The sequence below is a fragment of the Polypterus senegalus genome, chromosome 3 (genome assembly GCF_016835505.1).
Source record: "Polypterus senegalus isolate Bchr_013 chromosome 3, ASM1683550v1, whole genome shotgun sequence".
Taxonomy (NCBI): domain Eukaryota; kingdom Metazoa; phylum Chordata; class Cladistia; order Polypteriformes; family Polypteridae; genus Polypterus; species Polypterus senegalus.
The window spans coordinates 181,586,118-181,606,238 of NC_053156.1; the positions used below are offsets into that span (position 1 = coordinate 181,586,118).

The following is a 20,121-nucleotide window of genomic DNA, read 5'->3' on the forward strand; positions in this document are numbered from 1 at the left end:
TTTATTATTTTCCGCAATGTAATAGTAAAGCCAGAGATTCCAAAAAACATCCTCCATATTTAAGGTACTGCAACAGTTTATGGGGCACAACAGTATAAAAACACTTGGACAAAACTATTGTAAAATTCTATATTCATTTCAAAGAAGGCATCATCTTAACATTCTTGTACTAAACAATATGAATATACAGAAAAAAATAAATGAGCATTTAGACAATGCTTACTTACATGTTTCTATCAGTTAAGTCTTCAAAATTATAGCCTCTAATTCGTTGATGTGTGTCAGAAGCCAAAACAGTTTTGCCATCAGTCAAGCACCAGAGACACTGAACTCTCACACCTTCCCAAGAGTCTAGTAGATTACCATCTAAATCCTAAAGGAACAAAACACGATTAACCAAAAAGAAACGTTAACAGCTTCTAGTAAGACATACCTTTGGCAATAATGATGTGTTACAGTATTCCTATTTTTTATTTTAATCAAAGTTTATAGCTTTTGTGGTAAAACACAATGTATTATGTAGGAATGAACATTATGCTTTTTGTTGACAAGAGCTTTATTCTGTGTCTGATACCTGAAGTCACAGTTGAATTAGTATAAGTTAATTTGATATTTAAAAAAACCCAGGGAATAGGACTTCAAGAATGATGCTTTTCCAATGATATTTTACTTTAAACAGTACAGTAAGAAATATTAGGTCTACAAAGAGCAAAGCAGAAGTAAATTTATCTTCAAAATAACTTCCCCATAAGCAAGAAAAGAGAAAAAACAGCAATGTCCATTACACTAAGCATTAATGAAGATATTCTCTCCTAAAAGACTTTTTATTTAATTCAAAATAAGACAAAACTATTTGAAAATCACTGTTCACTGGCAAATGTTTGGTATGATAAAGACATAAATGTACACTTGTATAGGGACTTGAGAGATCTTACACATTGGTAAAACTGTCCCCTCTGCCCCCCCGTGACAAAACGTTTCCCATCTGGGTTCCAGGCCACACTGGTTAGACTGTCTTCATGAGACTGACTCATTTTCGTCCGGAGCTCACCAGTCTAAAAGAAAAAAACAAACAAAAAAAAAGTAAGATTTAGATGTAAATTACAACTAAATAAACAAAACATCTACTGATAAACAATCTGATCTATGAACAACGTTATCGAAATATTACATAAATCTAAAAGCCATTTATTAACATTAAAGTTAGTGGGTACTGCAAAAAGCCTGTTAAATGCATTCAATAACAGTAGTGAGTCTAATCATGTAATGTCCTTATTACCCTACAAGCTGTAAAACTCCTATGACTTTTTTATAATTTTGATCACACCATGGTATACAATCCATCCGGAAATTGGTATTTAAAGTTTCTCTTGTAAAAAAATGGCCCTCTACTCACATTTATATTACATTTTGTCCTGATCTCTAGGATACAATGAGGTTTATGCTTCAGCTATATCATCTTTGTGAGTTGTTTCTATACTTAACTAAAACAAATTAATTTTTAATATTTCTAGCATTAAGGACATTTTCAGTGTTTTGCTAATTCCACATCTGCCTATGGCTCACTGATTACTAAGAAAATATTTTAATTTGCAATATTATGCCTTAAATATAGGTTACATTTGGCCTTTCCCAGACTTACTATATGTACATTCTCTAGTATAACCTCTGAATTCATCTTACAGTGGTCCTCTGGCTTAAATGCAACTTTTAAATGTGATCTAATGTTCCAAAAACCTGTTTGCTGCCATCGACATCTAAAATTTTCACCAAATTTTAGACTTTAGTACTCCTTAGTTTTAACTGGACTGGCATGCCATGTAGTCAACAAGTTAGAGTAGACTGCCTTGGTAGGCACACTCCAGACCTAAAAACTGTTTAAATTTTTCCTAAGAACCAGCAGTCCAGACCCATGTCATTTGTTTTGATGTAGACAACTAAAGCCCGGTGAACCCAAAAGCACTTGTGTTGATTCTGCAGGGACCGGAATCCCCCATTATCTCTGCTACCCTCTTGGTTCAGAAATGGAGGCTGGCTTAAAATGAACATGGTAAAATTATCATTGTATTTTCTAGCTTTCAGAGATATCAGGATTAGAAGAATTAGACATTAAGAATTAAAATAGAGTTAGAAGAGTTATCAGGGTCTTAAGTTCTGAAAGTCGTCAGATTTTCAACAACCACGTTTTTTATTAGATGTTTTCTCACCTACAAAATTCTATTCACAATTCAGATTTTATGTCCTTCACTGGGCGTTTCTTTACCATTCTTGATACTCTTTTTTAACCTTGTCCTCAATTAGAAACTATGTAGTATCAATGTTTTACGAAAACTCTAGTCAGCAGGGATTGGAGACTGATGTCATACTTTCAAGTGGAAAAGAAACTGCTTGACTGTTTTGTGTTTAGAGGTGTGAAGATGCCTAATTAGATGATGCATTTTACTGTATTCTTAAAAAATTTGCTTTGAGGGAATTTTTAAAGTATTTTTTCCTTTTAGGTGGGGTTTTTTTGCTTTTCCCCACCGGCACAAGAGCAAAATAGGCAGATTGTCAGGAGAATATTGTGGAAGAGTTACTTGTAGTTGTTCTTGTTATTTGCCTTGTGCATGGGAAGGGTGCTATATAAATAAATTGTATTATCTGCATTGAAACTAGCATTGATGAGGCAGGGCAGTAAACATTAGACGACAACAGCTACTCTGTAAGTAAATAACCGGTGTTATTGGGATAAATAGTTAAAAGTAACAGCAATTTCTAAGTGGTTAAGAGTCAAGGCATATATAGAATTGGAAATTGCATCATACAGCACTCACACAGTCAAGTGTTAATGCTAGTAGAAAAGTGAAGGCACACTTGTTCTTAAGGAAGAAAGCATTTATTTTAAATACTGGGAGGCGGCTTACTTCAAAGCAGTAAACAGAAGGCAAGTGAATAGCATTAAGATGCTGATCAGGCACAAGTGCACAATATGATGAGACGAGACAATCAGAAATTAACTAATAGCAGATATTCAGTAATTGATTTTGTCTTAGTAACAAATAGCAATAAATAAGTGTGTAAAAACAAATTTACTTGACTGAAAAGTTCATAGCAATCAGGAAAGTTGGGCAATTAAGGGTATAACAGTGTAAAGGTCCATTAAAATGAACGATTAAACATGGTGTATAGTGGAGTAAAAAATAAGAAGGATACAAAGTTAGGGGAACAGACAGAGAAAAGTCAAGTCAACCTCACAGAAAGAAACATCAGGCACTTAAGGATGCTTAAGGGACCAAAAAGAGTAAAATAACTAGCAGCGCTTTAATCTAACTTTTTGGCTAAAGTCGAACTTTAATAATGAGTCCAGTGCAATGGAAGTCCTGTTGGATGTTGGACTTTTCAGAGAATGGCTTGTCTTCGAGGATGTAGCCAGTCTTCTACGAGGGCTACATCTGCAAGAGATGCCACATGAGCCAAAACCTCAAACTGAGAGTCACTAAACGTAGGAGCAGTTGGCTTGCCTTTTTTTGAAGCAGAGAATATGTGGACCTCTCTCAGGTGTCCTTTAGAGAGATACTGTGCACGCGTAACATTACGTGGGAGGAGATTCCAGACCAAACAGGTAGTGAGAGAGATCAGGCATGCGTCACAAGGTAAAGGGTACACACTGTCTTCCCTGAAAAAGAGAGGTAGTGATAGTTGGGGCTCAATCACTAGTGGGATTAAAGCCCAGACTTGCTCCAGAGACAAAAAGAGATTCGCATAGTATGTTGTCTTCCAGGTGCATAAGCAGGGGAACTCACAGGAAGGTTTGATAGACTCTTGGCCAGAGCAGTGGTGGATACCGTTTTCATTGTCCATGTTAGGGTAAATGACATACAAAATGAAAGTCCAACAATTCTGCAACCCAAATTTAAAGAGTTAGGTGCCAGGATGTGGAGCAGAACTGACAAGGTGGTCTTCTCCAAAGTTCTGCGTGTGCCATAAGTTAGTCCAGGTAAGATTAAGGAGATTAGGTGTAGGATATAAGGGTATAGGTTTATAGGGCTTTGGGATTCCTTTTGGAACACATCTGAACTGTAGGAACACCAATATGTTGGGAAGGCTTACGAGTAGGTTAGTTGAGGATTGTTTAAACTAAGGAATGGAGTAAAAGGGAGTTCTGAACAGGTCAGGTTTAGAACTGTACATGAATGAAATAAAAATACATAATGTAAATTCTAACCCAAAGTTTAAGTGCACTAACACACACATTAAAAATAACTTAATACTAGAGATTTTAAAAAAATAAAACAAGTGAGTTGGAGTTGTAGCCAGGCATAATTATGATACTATTGCAGTAACAGAAACCAGGCAAAATTAAAAAGATGGGGTGGAGTACGACATAAGACTAATGATCTGCACTGGTATTTGGAAGGCTCCCAGTTCAAACTCTGTTACTGCCAGAAGGGATCCTAATCTACTGGGCCCTTGAGTAAGGGCCTTAACCTGAAAATTGTTCCAGGGGGACTGTATAATGGCTAAACCCTGAGCGTTGACCTTCAAACGTCATGCGAAAAGGCAATTTCCCGACTGGGGATTAATAAAGTAAATCAAATAAAAAAAATAAAAATACACATTTTTCAGAAAGCATAGGCAGAACAGAAAAGGAGGTGGGGTTGCTGTTTATGTCAATAGGAATTTAAACCCAAATCCTTTTCAATTGGATGATAAGCCCCACCTTAGTGATTACATCTGGCATTACCTATAAAGCATTAGGCAAAGATGCCTTATTGTAGTAATGTGTTAAAGACAGACCAATGCAGACATTAATTTAAAAGCACAACCTTTATAGTAATCTTAAAAAGGCAAATTTGGGCTAACTTTGAAAACTACAGAAAACAACAGCAGGAGTTTATAGATTTAATAATTTAAGTGTTTTTTAACCCAGTATGTTAAAGCACCACTGTGGGAGGAAGTTTGTCTACATTTAATTCTTTGTAAATAATCAGTATAAAATTCAGTGCGTAAAGGATTGAACTACTAGGGTCTAGCGTCCAATACAATTTTTAGTTTCTGCTTTAGAAGAGCACTGATGTAAAGACTAAAACTGAAGTATGACTTTGGTAGGGCAAATTTTGAGCAGATGCGGCAAAGTCTAAGGAGGAAGGACTGGGACAAACTATTAAGTGTGGAGACATTCGAGGAGCACTGGAAAAGGTTTAAAAGTGTTTTACATATAATGCAAGACATGGATAAACCTACATTTGGACTTTGGAAATTGTACAGGGAGCAGTACTGCTTAGATTAAGCAAGCTGAAATCAAACTAATGACCAGGATCAGGTAATATTTACCCTCTAGTTCCTAAAGAGGTTAGTGAGAACAGATTTAAACCCTTGACATATTTTTAGGAAGGTACCATACATTGGGAAAATTGGAAAACAGCATATATTATCCCATTTTATAAAAAGGGTGACTGAGTAGATCCAAGCAACTATAGGCCAGTAAGCTTAACATGCATCACAGGGAAATCAAAGGAAAGAATTATTAAAGGTAAGATTGAGTAATGCATGGCAAAAAATGAAGTTTTATTGAACAGTCCGCATGGGTTTAGAAGAGGGAGGTTTCACAGAACATGCTGCAATTCTATGAGTATACAGTAAAGAATTTGATCAAAGTGGATTAGATATTAGTCTTGATTTTCAGTAAATATTTTCAAAGGTGCCACATGAGAGGTTGGGCATCAAACTAATAGAAGTGGGAGTTTAGGGTGTTGTGTGTAGACTTGTGCAAAACTGACATAGGAAGCAAAGGGTTATGGTGTAAAGAATCCTATCAGAATTGATGTTAAGAGTGGTTGATGAAAAGGCAATATAGTATTTGAGTAGTTTCCCTTTAATTAGTTGTCATCCACCTAGAATTATTAGTTATTGCAATTGGCCTGTGCCGAGTTGGAATTTAGCCAATCATAGGGCTTCACTTTGAACCTTACAGATTACTGTTAAGACAGCACCAAACTAGAGTAGGAGCTTCATTTGTTAAATATGCGTAATTATATATAAAGTGGAATTTAATTGTTTGTCCTTAAATTATATTGTTTATGTGTTTAAATTTGTAATTTGGATATATATAATATTTTAGTAGTTTCTAAAATAGACGTTTTGAGGACGCTAAAGTATAGTTGAACAGATGCTATTTGGTGTTTCACACATTGTTTATTATAGCATTACAGTATTACGGTTTCCTCATGTATAATATGTATATATGTTAAGAATAATTTACTTAAGTTGAGTAAATACTTTATGGTTTAACGTTCTAGCTATTTCCTGATATTGATGTTATCTTGAGTTTTAGTATGCCATCTAGTGGATAAATAAAGTACCCTGTTAATAACTAATTTTAACGTTGACACATTTAAGAGTAAGAAACTGTGATAGCTAATTTAAGTAAGATTGGGCAGATTTGTAGCAGATGAAATTTAATGTAAGTACATGTCATGTATTACACATAGGAAGTAAAAAAAAATTAGGTTTGAACAAACAATGGGAGGTTTGAAAACTGAAAGTAAACCTTATGAGAAGGGTTTCTGAGTCATAGTGGACTCCACACTATCAACTGTGACAGTGTTCAAAAGCCATCAGGAGGGCTAACAGAATTTTAGGTTATATAGCACAGTGTGTAGGGTACAAGTCCAAGGAGGTTATGCTCAAGCTTTAGTACATGCTGGTTATACCTCAAGTGAAGCACTATGTACAGTTTTAGTCTCCAAAAAGAACATAGTAGCATTTGAAAAAGTCCAGACAAGAGCTAAAAGGCTTATTCCAGGGCTGCAGGCAATGCATTATGAAGATTAAAAGAGGTGAGACTTTTCAGTTTAACCAAATAAGATTAAGAGAAGACATAATGTGTTTAAAATTCTGAAGTGTATTAGTACATTGGGTCAAGACTGTTATTTTAAAAGGAGATCTCATCAATCAATCAATCAACATTTATTTATATAGCACATATTCATACAAAAAAATGTAGCTCAAAGTGCTTTACAAAATGAATAGAAAAATAGAAGACACAATAAAAGATAAACATAAGTCAACCTTAATTAACATAGAATAAGAGTAAGGTCCGATGGCCAGGGTGGACAGAGAAAACAAAAAACTCCAAAGGCTGGAGAAAAAAATAAAATCTGTAGGGGTTCCAGACCAAGAGACCGACCAGTCCCCTCTGGGCAATCTACCTAACATAAGTCAAACAGTCCTCTTTGTATTTAGGGTTTTCATGGAAGGACCTGATGATGATGGTCATGTAGACTTCTGGCTTTCAGTCCATCAATGTTGGTGCATCATGATCAAGAACACAGGGACAAAATTGTAAATTTATTAAGGGTAAATTTCGAACATAAGTTTGTTTTTTTTTTAACACAGAGAACCATAGACATATGGAATAAGAAATTTGGTAATTTTTAGTACTCTAGGGACTTTAAAAACTTAACCAGGTCATTTTGAAAGAATCAAGTGGATAGGACTAGCAAGCTTTGTTTGGCTGAATGGCCTATTCTTATCTAGACTCTTTTAATGTCATTATCTTTTAACCCTTTGTTCTAAAAAGGCTTGCTTCTTTTACAAACTCCACATTACTTATATGCCTTTAAACTGTGATATGCTCACAACACTGAACTACTCCCAATTCATCCATTAACTAATGATTCATGAGTTCCAATGAATTTACAGAACGGTTGTGCTCCTGGACACTGTTCATTCTGTACAAACATCTGACACTTTTCTACACTGCATTTGTCCAGTCGTCTATTTCCATTCATTTTTTTTCTACTCTTGGATACTTTTGTCTTAGCCAAGATGAGTCTTCCAACATTCCTTTGATGCTAATCATTTGATTGCCCTAAAGTTACACCACTGCAACCTTGTATCTCTATAACACCACAACTTGGTTATATACTGTATTAGGAATCAAAATCTCAAAGGAATAACTAATGTTTATTTTAAAACAAGAAGAATTTCATGAAATAGTCAGCACTTTGCTTTATTAACAAATTCTTAAGGTACAAAAATATTAAATTAGTATTTTGTGTTCATCAGTTATTTTTCTTTCAATTCATTAGCTGGTAAAAGAAGAGGATGACCAGAAGAGAGGAACATTAAGCATTGTCCTGTAAAAACCAAATTCCATTTCCCCTTGTCTCTCCTCCCAGTTCTTTTTTTGTGTTTTCTTGGTCACATTATTCAAATTTGGGTACCCTTGTAATTTGGATGATTTGAATGCATGTAACTGTTCAATACTGATTACTTGCAACACCAAATTGGTTGGATTAACTCGTTAAGCCTTGAACTTCATAGACAGGTGTGTCCAATCATGAGAAAGGGCATTTAAGGTGGTCAATTGCAAGTTGTGTTTCCCTTTGACTCTCCTCTGTAGATTGACAGCATGGGATCCTCAAAGCAACTCTCAAATGATCTGAAAACAAAAATTGTTCAGTATCATGGTTTAGGGGAAGGCTACAAAAAGCTCTCTCAGAGGTTTAAACTGTCAGTTTCAACTGTAAGGAATGTAATCAGGAAATGGAAGGCAACAGGCATAGTTGCTGTTAAACCCAGGTCTGGCAGGCCAAGAAAAATACAGAGTGGCACACAACCCACAGATCACCTCCAAAGACTGGAACGAACATCTTGCTGCAGATGGTGTATCAATACATTGTTCTACAATTCACAACAATTTGCACAAAGAACATCTGAATGGGAGGGTAATGAGAAAAAAGCCCTTTCTGGACTCACGCCAAAAACAGAGTTGCTTGTTGTATGCAAATGCTCATTTAGACAAGCCAGATTCATTTTAGAACAAAGTGCTTTGGACTGATGAGACAAAAATGGGAGTTATTTGGTTATAACAAAAAGTGCTTTGCATGGCAGAACACCACCACCACATTCCAAGAAAAACACCTGCCACCTACTGTCAAATTTGGTGGACATTTCATCATCCTATGTGGCTAGTTCAGGGACAGTCGAATTCAGATGAATTCAACCCAATATCAACAAATTCTTCAGGATAATGTTCAAGCATCAGTCACAAAGTAAGTTATGCAGAGATTGGATATTACAAGAAGACAATGACCCAAAACACAGTTCAAAATCTACAAAGGCATTCATGCAGAGGGAGAAGTACAATGTTCTGGAATGGCCATCACAGTCCCCTGACTTGAATATCATTGAAAATCTATGGGATGATTTGAAGCAGGCTGTCCGTGTTCGGCAGCCATCAAATTTAACTGGAGAGATTTTGTATGGAAGAATGGTCATAAATACCTCCATCCCAGAATCCACACACTCATCAAAGGCTATAGGAGGCTTCTAGAGGCGGTTATATTTGCAAAAGGAGGCTCAACTAAGTATTGATGTAATATCTCTGTTGGGGTGCCCAAATTTATGCACCTGTTTAATTGTGTTATGATGCATATTTTCTGTTAATCCAATAAACTTAATGTCACTGCTGAAATACTACTGTTTCCATAAGGCATGTCCTATATTAAAAGGATGTTGCTACTTTGAAAGCTCAGCCAATGATAAACAAAAATCCAAAGAATTAAGAGGGGTTCCCAAACATTTTCATATGACTGTACAATAAAATTACGAAATGCTTCATTTGTTTAACACCTCATAGTCACAAGTTCTCCTAAACATAAAACACATTTTGCATGACGTGTCTCTGCCGAAGTGGTGGAAGTTTAGAAGTAGATTTTAATTTGCATTTTGAAGGATAATGCGTGGCACAAGAGTAAAAGCACCGATATTTACAGTAAATATTTGACATTCATCACAAACAAGGTATACATGTTCATAAAAAAATACATAGTTTAAGTATACTTACTTGCACATTCCAAAGCCAAAGCTCAGAGCAATCATCAGGACCACAGGCTATAAGATAATTATCATCTGGACTCCATGCTAAGTAAGACACACCATAAGCATGTCCTTCTAATGTTTTTAGAAGTTTTAGCTGGTGAGTTTCCTGTAACTGTCAAAACAAGTTAGATAAGAATTCAGCAAACAAATTTATTTAGTGCAGAAACATAATTCAAATAAGGCACAAAAAGGTTCTGACATTAGAAAACCATCTCTCACCAAGTCATAAATGATAGGAAGAAAGCAACAGAGTATCAGGTCCTAGAACAGAAATCAAGAACTGTGATGTTGGAATGCTGAAGTAGCTGCATGATCTCTTTCAAACAGTCTCTTGCAATATGTCGTCAGTTGAGCTGTTAATTACATCACTTAAAAAAAAAAAACGATTGCTGGGACTATAACTTTTAAAGAGGTAACTATTTTCACATTTAATTCCATCTGCCTCTATACATACAGTCTTGACTTTTTCTTTAATGAAAAAGGCGGAGTGGTGGCTCTGAGGCTAGGGATCCTTCCGATTGCCAGTTCGAATCCCGTAAATGCCAAAAGGGACTCTGCTCTGTTGGGTTCTTGAGCAAGGCCCTTAACCTGCAATTGTTGAGCTCTTTGAGTAGTGAGAAAAGTGCTATATAAATGCAAATAATTATTGTTATTATTATAAACACACTCGTTACATGTCAGAGTTTTTTTTTTTTATTTTCTTGGTCATTGCTGAACTAACACTTCTGAGGAAAAAGAAAGGGGGCAGCCAGTCAGGGAACGAGTACCACCTAAACCACTGTACATTTGTCAAGTTTAAAAGTTTATATATACAAATATACGTATGTGTGTATACACATTTACTTATGCTCTCTCTCAATAAATCTGGACACGTAAAGGCGAGTCATATCAGGACGACAAGCAAGAAGTTGACGAAACCAAAAGTGAATTGACCACAAAACCTACAAAATTATTTAATGTTTCAAGGTAAACAGCTTTAAACATAACGCCAGAGTATGCTAAACATGGACAAGCAGCATCAACAGGGATAGATGGGCATTTCACAGCATTTTCAGAAAAGTACAGCCTTAGAATAGTGTTTGCTATAGAAATACAACATATAACAGAGTTGGATTATGGTTAGCAAAGTATTTAGAAAAAAATGAGGTAAAGAGCAAAAGGACTGAGGGACATTAAGCTGCTCTATGGCGCTGCACATGGTGTTGATTTTCTGAACATAAAATGGAAAGTACTTTTGATGTGGAGAAAATGTTCACAGGTTTTTCAAAAATTCACTAACACCAGTCAAGATAACTACATGACACTGATGTAAATTCACAAAATCTTTTGTGTGAAAGAGTGTTTCTTGGTTTCCAACTTTGAAATGAATAAAACTGCATTAAACAGTTTATTTCTTCAACTACAGTATGTGATTCACTATTCGATTGAGAAGTACAGTATAATCATTTATCAATGCTTTTCAGTATTATGAGACATGAAAAAGCTTCTCAAGTAGCCTTCTCTGTTCAAAACCCCAGCCTTCACTTCTTCACACAGCCTCTGCTACTTCTATGCATTCATTACAACACCAACATAACTATACAAAGAACTTCAGATATAGCCTCATTACAGAAGATAACATCTGTTGATTTATATTCAAATTGCGGGGCGGAGTGGTGGCTCTGAGGCTAGGGGGATTTGCACTGGCAATCAGACGGGTGTTGGTTCAAATTCTGTAACACCAAAAGTGACTGTACTTCGTTAGGCCCTTGTTCCGTCCTAGGTTTGACGTTAACCTGCATCCAGCCCTGCAACCTGCTTGGAAAACCTTGGGGGTCGGTGGCAGAAATGGCACTCCAGCCACCATGAAAAACCTCACACTGGTTCCACTCCATCTTAACTAGTGGGGTGCTGAGGTGTCACCCATTGCACAGCTGCACTCGGGTCCTAATCTGGATCCTGAGGTGGTTTGTCGTTTGGTGGGTGCGGCAATGCGCTGTATCAGCGTGTACTCCTAGCTTCCTCCTCCTACACTGGGATGAAGCATGTACTGTACAATTTTCTAGTTTCCAAGAATAGTCCACTGACCAAAAGGTTTGCTTAATTTATAAAATCAGACAAATCACATCAAATAAAAGAAAAAGCTCAAAATGATACCAATATTTTAAAATGCGTTAGGTTAAATGTTCCTTCATAGGCAAATAGGTGTATTTGAAGCAATCACCCAGCTCTCATAAGCAGGAATGTTTTGTCACTGAATGAATAAAATCCAACTCTGACCCCAGAATTAATTCCCCCCCCCCAGACTACAGCTCCAGTTTTAGTAAATACCAAGATTCTAATGGCAGCTTTATATGAGACAATATTCCAACTGGTTGGTAACTATTCATTTACAGCATTGTAAATTGGTACGGGACATTTTTACTTGCATGCAGGCAAGAACAGGTGGTTAGAACAGACAAATGACAAATTGCCTGTAATGAGCAATAAAACTCTTAGGAAAAAAATGTACTGGTTCAAACGAGAACATAAAGCATTCTAAAATGTTTTATGTTTCAAAAATATAATCATAACTCTTTACGATTTTACTTTCAAGCATCAAATATTCAAAACATATTGAGCAAAAGAAGGCGGCAGATGTGCAAAGGACAATCCAAACCAGCCAGTGTACCAACACTGAAGACAGACAGGAAAACCATTCATTTTGCAAAGGTCTTCCTGGTTTTGCTTTCAGATGAAAGCAGAATAAGCTATCTGAGCCATTTTAGTACTTGCTGACCAAACTACATTGCTTCATACTGAAGCAAAATGTGCTCCCTTGCAATAAGCAAGAAATAAACAGCAAATTATGTTGAACTTGTGTGTGAATACATTTGTCATTTCTGTACCTCATAAATGAATGTGCAGGTTACTCAATACTGAATTAACAAGGCTGTGAAATAAGTCAGATTTGCCATCCACATGTGATGCTTCTTCTAAATGCAATGCACAGAAGAAAACAGCCAGGCACATTTAGTGTTTTCTCATTTATATCTCAGCAGCTCCTAAGTGCAGACGGTACTGTGCAAGAGACACTGTTGCACTGGTGGCAAACTGGGATGCACTTTCCACAACAACCTTAAGTAAACAAGCCAAGCCAAGCACACACCTTCAGTAAATGAAAACATTTGTGTCTAGAGCACATGACTACAATATGAATCTAATTCTGCAATGGTTAAACCCAAATACAATGTACACTATGTATCCTCATGAACCATAATGCCTCAACTTAGTTCAATTTTTACAACAGAAAGTCTAAAGCAGTCAATTGCCTTGCGGTTTTCTTTTTCTCCAAGCAGCTTGGAGCAAACAGTTCCTGATAAAGATTAACCAGTAGGCATATTCCGGTTCATTTCATTAAAATAAAAATCCCCTTGTATCATATTTTAAATTACTTATTTGGGGGATTACAGTGCAGCAGAGCACCAGTGGGAATAGGATTTAAAACAAAAACAGCACCACCCTCAGCTCTAAAGTACACGCATACACCTTGGAGTGCATGCCTTGCTTGAAATGTGTAGCATCCACAAAGATAGGAGTCAAAATTCTTGAATTAAGTTTAATCCAGTGTGCATTTATTAGTGTATTAGTCAAAAAAATGACTGATGCCACAGCTTAATTTATCTGCAGCAGAACACCTGAATATTAATGCACTTGGAGTCGAAGAAAAATGTTGCGGCTCCAACTCCACCAAAGAATAGCCAACTACACAACTGCAATTTAACAGGCCTGCCTTTAAAAAAAAAAAAAAAAAAAAGTTTACCATGACTTGATTATTGTTGAATTTTTGCACCCACCCAATTATTCCCCACCCCCCTCGGGGCAAACCTGCCGCTCGCATTGTGAAGAGGAAGGCTGAAGACATGCTAAGCAGATGCAGTTCGATCTGACGCTAGCTTGCTGTGTGATCTGCATGTCGCGCAGCACTTTAAACATTTAAAAGCCTGTACAGTAGCTTTCCTTTTGTCTCACGTGACATTAAAGCGTCTCCGAGAAAATCCCATTTTGTCTCCTTCCAAAAAAATTTGTTTATAATCTCTCTCTCTTTATTTATTTTATTTTATATATATATATATATATATATATATATATATATATATATATATATATATATATATATATATATATATATATATATATACATATACATACATATACACTAGCAGAATACCCAGCTTGTGTTAAGAAGGAGAAAAGTAGTGTGTTAAAGAAGGTATATCTAAAAGAAAAATTTTAAAAATAACGTAACATGATTGTTAATGTAATTGTTTTGTCATTGGTATGAGTGTTGTTCTCATATCTATCTCTATATATATATATATATATATCTCAAAATACCAGCGCTTAGCTTATGTCATGTGTTAAAGAAGTTATGAAAAGAAAAGGAAACATTTTAAAAATAATGTAACATGATTGTCAAAGTAATTGTTTTGTGTATTTGGTGGCAGCGTCACAAAGTTATTTTCGTCTAGCTGCATCAGAAAATGTACCACGACGTCTGACACGCCTCCTTTTACTGTTTTCTCACAGCTTGGATTGCTGCGGTCATATATATATATATATACACACACACACACACACACATACGCATATATATACACATACACACACACACATACATACATATATATACACATACATATACTTGTGTGTATGTTTGTATGTGTCTATATGTGTGTGTATAGCTTTGGTCACTGAGTGCAAGGGAAAAATAATAAAATATAGTCTATAAGTTATTAAACAGTAAAACATTAACATTTTAAGAAGTACAGGTACATTGAGCACTACTGGAGTGGTTGCGGGTAAACTACATTTTAAAGACTGTGTAACACAGCAGGTAAGTAACTAACAGCAGCTAAAATGGATCATCTCTCGGTAGTAGATCCCTTTTGAAAGGCGCTACACGACGGCTGTGGTATAGAAATTACATTTTCTATGTGAACGTTCAAATTTGTGCCTCTGGTAATGTGCCTTACCGGCAATTAAAGAAAATTATTTTGTGTCCTCTGCAGTGTTAAGAGAGAAAGGCTTTGGTTTGGCATAAAAGGAAAAAGGTGTAAAGAAAGGAAAGTTGCCTTTTTCTTTTATATAGTATAGAGAGATGTGTTCGCTGACGTTATGATCGCCTTTTGTTGACAGTCGCGGTGGGTCTTGTGTAGACTGGTGAGACATCCCCGCCATTAATCGGCTGTGATGGCACTGTCAGTCCTCCACTCGTGTGCGTGTCTTCATAATCCGAGCTTAGGACCTCATAATCGTATACGTGCAAAAGAAAGTGTTTATTGCCTTAATATTATTTTGCCGTGGTGTAGAAAAGGGGTCCTGTGTTGGCACTTGTCTGGGCTATAGCGCAGGGGGAGGATGAAAAAAATTAAAAGTGCTCACTTTGACTTAAGGCAGAAGCGCAGTCAGCGTCTCAAAGGCCGGCACAGCTATGCACGCGCGCTGGCTGTTCGACTTTTGCTAGGCAGGAGACCCCTTTTGTACACATGTTCATGATATCAAAAGTCTCTTGGAGGTAATTCATATATCTATACTAATAAAAGGCAAAGCCCTCACTCACTCACTCACTCACTCACTCACTCACTCACTCACTCACTCACTTACTGACTCATCACTAATTCTCCAACTTCCCGTGTGGGTGGAAGGCTGAAATTTGGCAGGTTCATTCCTTACAGCTTCCTTACAAAAGTTGGGCAGGTTTTATATCGAAATTCTACGCGTAATGGTCATAACTGGAAGCAGTTTTTCTCCATTTACTGTAATGGAGATGAGCTTCAACGCTGTGGGGAGTTTCGTGTGACATCATCACGCCTCCCACGTAATCACGCAGTACATAGAAAACCAGGAAGACCTCAAAAAGCGCTGAAGAAAACATGCATTATATAATTGAGAAGGCAGCGAAACAATAAGAAGCGGCGAAACATATACAACCATATTCATGAGTTCTGCTACTTCGGAAACAAAGCACGATGTAAACCTACACTTTAAATTAAGTTCATAGACAGGCTGCCGCTGGCGTTTGTAATTTAGTGCCTGCCCATATAAGGCCGTCCGTCAGCGGCAATCCAATAGCAAACTGCCACGGGTAAATATTCACGGGTGAAGGACTGTGCTTATGGAGAGGAAGATGAGATGGTCAGGGTGGTGTTTGACACAAACTCAGCGAAACTGCGAGAGAAAGTTTTAAGTGCCAGGACTAAGGTAACATTAAATACAGCCATGGACATAGCACGAGATGGCACCAGCACAGCTGGGAACCTTCGATGCATGTACACCGAGGCTCACGTGAACTGGCGCGAGTGCACAGATAAAAGCAACAGTTCCAAAGAGCTGAACAAAACCGAATTACACAATTGAAAAGGCAGCAAAAATATGAAGCGCCTGATACAGCATATTCATAAATCCAGCTACTGCGGAAACAAAGCACACGTTGGAAAAAGTCAATGTCCCGCTAAAGGAAGACAGTGTAAAAAACCCGTGCATGCAGTGTGTCAGGTCTCAGATAAAGAAGAAGACGAGCTGTTTATTGATGCAGTAAGAAACGAATCGATGAATGAAACCTGTCATCTTTACAGCGATTGACAAACACGGAATGTAACTTGAACACAACACATCCTACAAATACGAACCTGATTGAAAGAAATAATGATAATCAAATCCTTGATGACAGCAACACTCAGTAACACTCACAAAACAAATACTGTATATTGACAGTCATGTTACGTTATTTTTAAAATGTTCCCTTTTCTTTTCTAGCTTTTTAACACACTACTTCTCCGCGATACGCGGTATATATATATATATATATATATATATATATATATATATATATATATATATATATATATATATATATATATATATATATATATATATATCCCGATCTACATACTCGAATAATGGATACTTTATTCGCCATCAATGATTGTTTTGGTAAAGCCATACTCAGTGTATTCATTAGATGAACGGTAAAAAAGTAAGGGCAAGGGAGGATGACTTATTGAGGCATGCAGGCTGTAGTGCGCGTCAACTCTATCTGAATTGCGCGATCACATTTGAAAAATATATCTTTTCAAGTTCTATTTAGTCCATATGTGTCAAACTCAAGGGCGCGGGCCACATCCGCCCGTGTAATTATATCCGCCCGAGATCATTTTATATACTGTATTATTGTTATTAAAGCCGGGTATATGAAGCGCTGGTAACACAATAAACTACAGATCCCATAATGCAGCGCTTCAGCTGCCTTTTTTCGAACAGTTACCGCGTTAATCAAGTCTACCTTAAGATGCTGCAAGTTATTGCGAAGCTAGCTCACACGATGCTGAAGAGAAAAGTTGATTCTGAAAATAGAGCCTTTAAAACCGATGGGAGGCTGAGTATATGTTTACTGAACCCGTGTGTCTCATTTGTGGAGCTAATGTGGCTGTAATTACAGAATTTAATCTAAGACGGCACTATAAAACAAAACATCAGGGTAACCTGAAAGACCTGAATGCAATGCAGAAGATACAGAAAGCAGAAGAATTAAATAAGAATCTGACACTTCAGCGGACGTTTTACCGTGCACAATCACAAAGTGATTTCAATTGAGCTGCTTTTATGGGAGACACAACCACTTGCCCCACTTTCCCTATTACCAAGTAATGTTAAACCAAGTCGTCACTACGGTGTTCCCAAATCGCACTTTGCTGATAAACTGAGCGCACTGAGTTTGCACGGCGCTTTGGTGACTTTGAAGAACAAAAAGTCCGTCTACATGCGGCTCGAACCTTGTGCATGTTTGGTAGCACATATCTGTGTGAGAAGCTCTTCTCAGTGATAAAGACTAACAAAACAGCACACAGGAGTCGCCTCACTGATGAGCACCTGCAATCCATCCTGAGAATCTCCACAACACAGAACCTCACACCAAACAGAAACGAACCTGTTGCCAAAAAAAGATGCCAGGCGTCCAGCTCTAAAATGACATATGAGCAAAGACAACTGAATGATTTGATTTGTTATTGCTGAAAGGAACACATTTTATTTATATTTCCAGGTTTTGTTATGCAGCATGTTCATATTTGAATTTGTATAATTTTGACAGGATATATTTTTATGGAGAGCAAAATCTTTTGGGATATTTAAAATCTAAGTTTATTTTTATAAAATATAAAATTACATAAGAGTAAAGAAATTTGAATGTTTGTTCTTTTAATGTTTACTTTATTTCTAACTTGTATAATTTAGACAGGATATATTTTTATGGAGAGCAAAATATTATAAGTTGTTTAAGGTTTGAGTTGATTTATTCAGGAATAATATTCCTGTCTGTTTTACCATTCCTACCAAAGATATTTCTGTCGACTAAATAAAAATTCCTTCTATTTAAAATTTAAATAGAACTTGAACAAATCGATAGTTCATAATATCCACGAGACTTGCACGTAAGAGCGGGTGTCATCCGTTTTAACAAACAGCGTATTGCACTGATCTGAAATAGCTGTGTGTGTATATATGTAGATATGTATGTATATGTATATATATGTTTATATATGTTTGTGTGTGTGTATATATATATATATATATATATATATATATATATATATATATATATATATATATATATATATATATATATATATATATATATGACAACAACACTCATCACTCACAACAGTGACAAAACAATAACATTGACAATCATGTTACGTTATTTTCAAAATGTTTCCTTTTCTTTTTCATTGCTTCTTTAACACACTACTTCTCATGCGAAGCCGGTATTTTGCTAGTTATATATATAGCAAAATACCCGCTCAGAGCGAGAAGTAGTGTAAAAGAAGTAATGAAAAAGAAAAGGAAACATTTTAATAATACCGTAACATGATTGACATTGTCATGAGAGTTGCCGTCATATATATTCCTGCCTGAATAAGTCACCCTCGCTTCGCTCTTACTTTTTTACCGTTCATTTAATCATGGCTAGTGGCGGAAAAATTATAAAATGGAAGGAGGATGGCTTTACCAAAACAATTATTGATGGCGAATAGATTATTCATAAAGCTTGAATTGGTGATCTGTTTTTCTGTGTTAACCTCATATTTTTTCATACTTCTTCTCAAACTAAGGTGGTGCGAGGGTAAAATGAATCGGGATGCTGATCAGTGTAATCGGTGTACCAGGAAATCATGCATTGACAAAAGCTCCCTTGCTTGTAATGCAAGGTGTGATTAAATGCATTATTTTTAACGTTATGGAGCACATGCATCGAAGCTTCTCAGCTGTGCTTGTGCTAAGAAAAGGAAAGATTTTAAAAATAACGTAACACGATTGTTACCTTTTGTAAGTAGTGCCTGGAGGATTCAGTGTGGAGAAACTCTAGAGACAGCGTGTGTATTAACTTGTGGATTTTTCTGTGAGTATTTGGTGGCAGTCTGATGAAGTTGCTTCTGAAGACGGCGTTAGCCGCGGAGCTCAGCTCAGATGAATGGGAGGGGAGATGATGACGTGACTCCCCCACCCGCCTTAACCGTCAATCCCCCACAAACACAGTCTCTCGGAATTTGCATAAGCACACCCCTTCACCTACAATTTTAACTTAGTTACAAAGTGATCAAAACTCTCGCTTTATATCCTGCGTCCTCTCATTAAACTTGTATCCCGCATTACCTGTGGGCATGTGAAACGCCAGCGGTAGCCTGTCTATGAACTTAATATAAAGTTTAGGTTTACACCTTGCCTTCTTTCCGAGGTAGCAGCACTCATGAATATGGTAGTATGTGTCACTCGCTCGCTTCTTTTTGTTTCGCTGCCTTCTCAATTATATAATGCATGTTTTCTTAAGCGCTTTTTGGAGGTCTTCCTGGTTTTCTACGCTGCGCTGACAGTCAGTTCACGTGATTACGGGGAGGCGTGATGATGTCACACTAAACTCCCCCCCACGCCTTTCCAGCTCAACTCCATTACAGTTAATGGAGAAAATACCTTCCAGTTATGACCATTAGGTGTAGAATTTCGAAATGAAACCTGCCCAACTTTTGTAAGTAAGCTGTAAGGAATGAGCCTGCCAAATTTCAGCCTTCTACCTACACGGGAAGTTGGAGAATTAGTGATGAGTCAGTGAGTGAGGGCTTTGCCAGACAGACAGACAGACAGAGTCTGCCATTTCAGACTCGTGCCCTTGGCCATTACTCATAGGACGGAGAAATGCCCTTTTTCCAAAACTAATTAATAAATGTAAGGGACCAGTAG

At 36.8% G+C, this 20,121-nt stretch overlaps 1 protein-coding gene across 2 annotated transcripts in view; it reads right to left on the reverse strand.

Annotated features, from left to right (window-relative positions):
* LOC120525727 (WD repeat-containing protein 26) overlaps nt 1-20,121 on the reverse strand; it is a 199,686-nt gene that overhangs the window by 68,639 nt on the left and 110,926 nt on the right. For both annotated transcript variants that reach the window (XM_039748275.1, XM_039748274.1), the window contains exons 8-10: nt 9,833-9,979; nt 936-1,055; nt 228-373 (exon numbers count right to left, since the gene is read on the reverse strand). In XM_039748275.1, the coding sequence (XP_039604209.1) occupies nt 228-373; nt 936-1,055; nt 9,833-9,979 (413 nt within the window). The remainder of the gene's footprint in view (nt 1-227; nt 374-935; nt 1,056-9,832; nt 9,980-20,121) is intronic.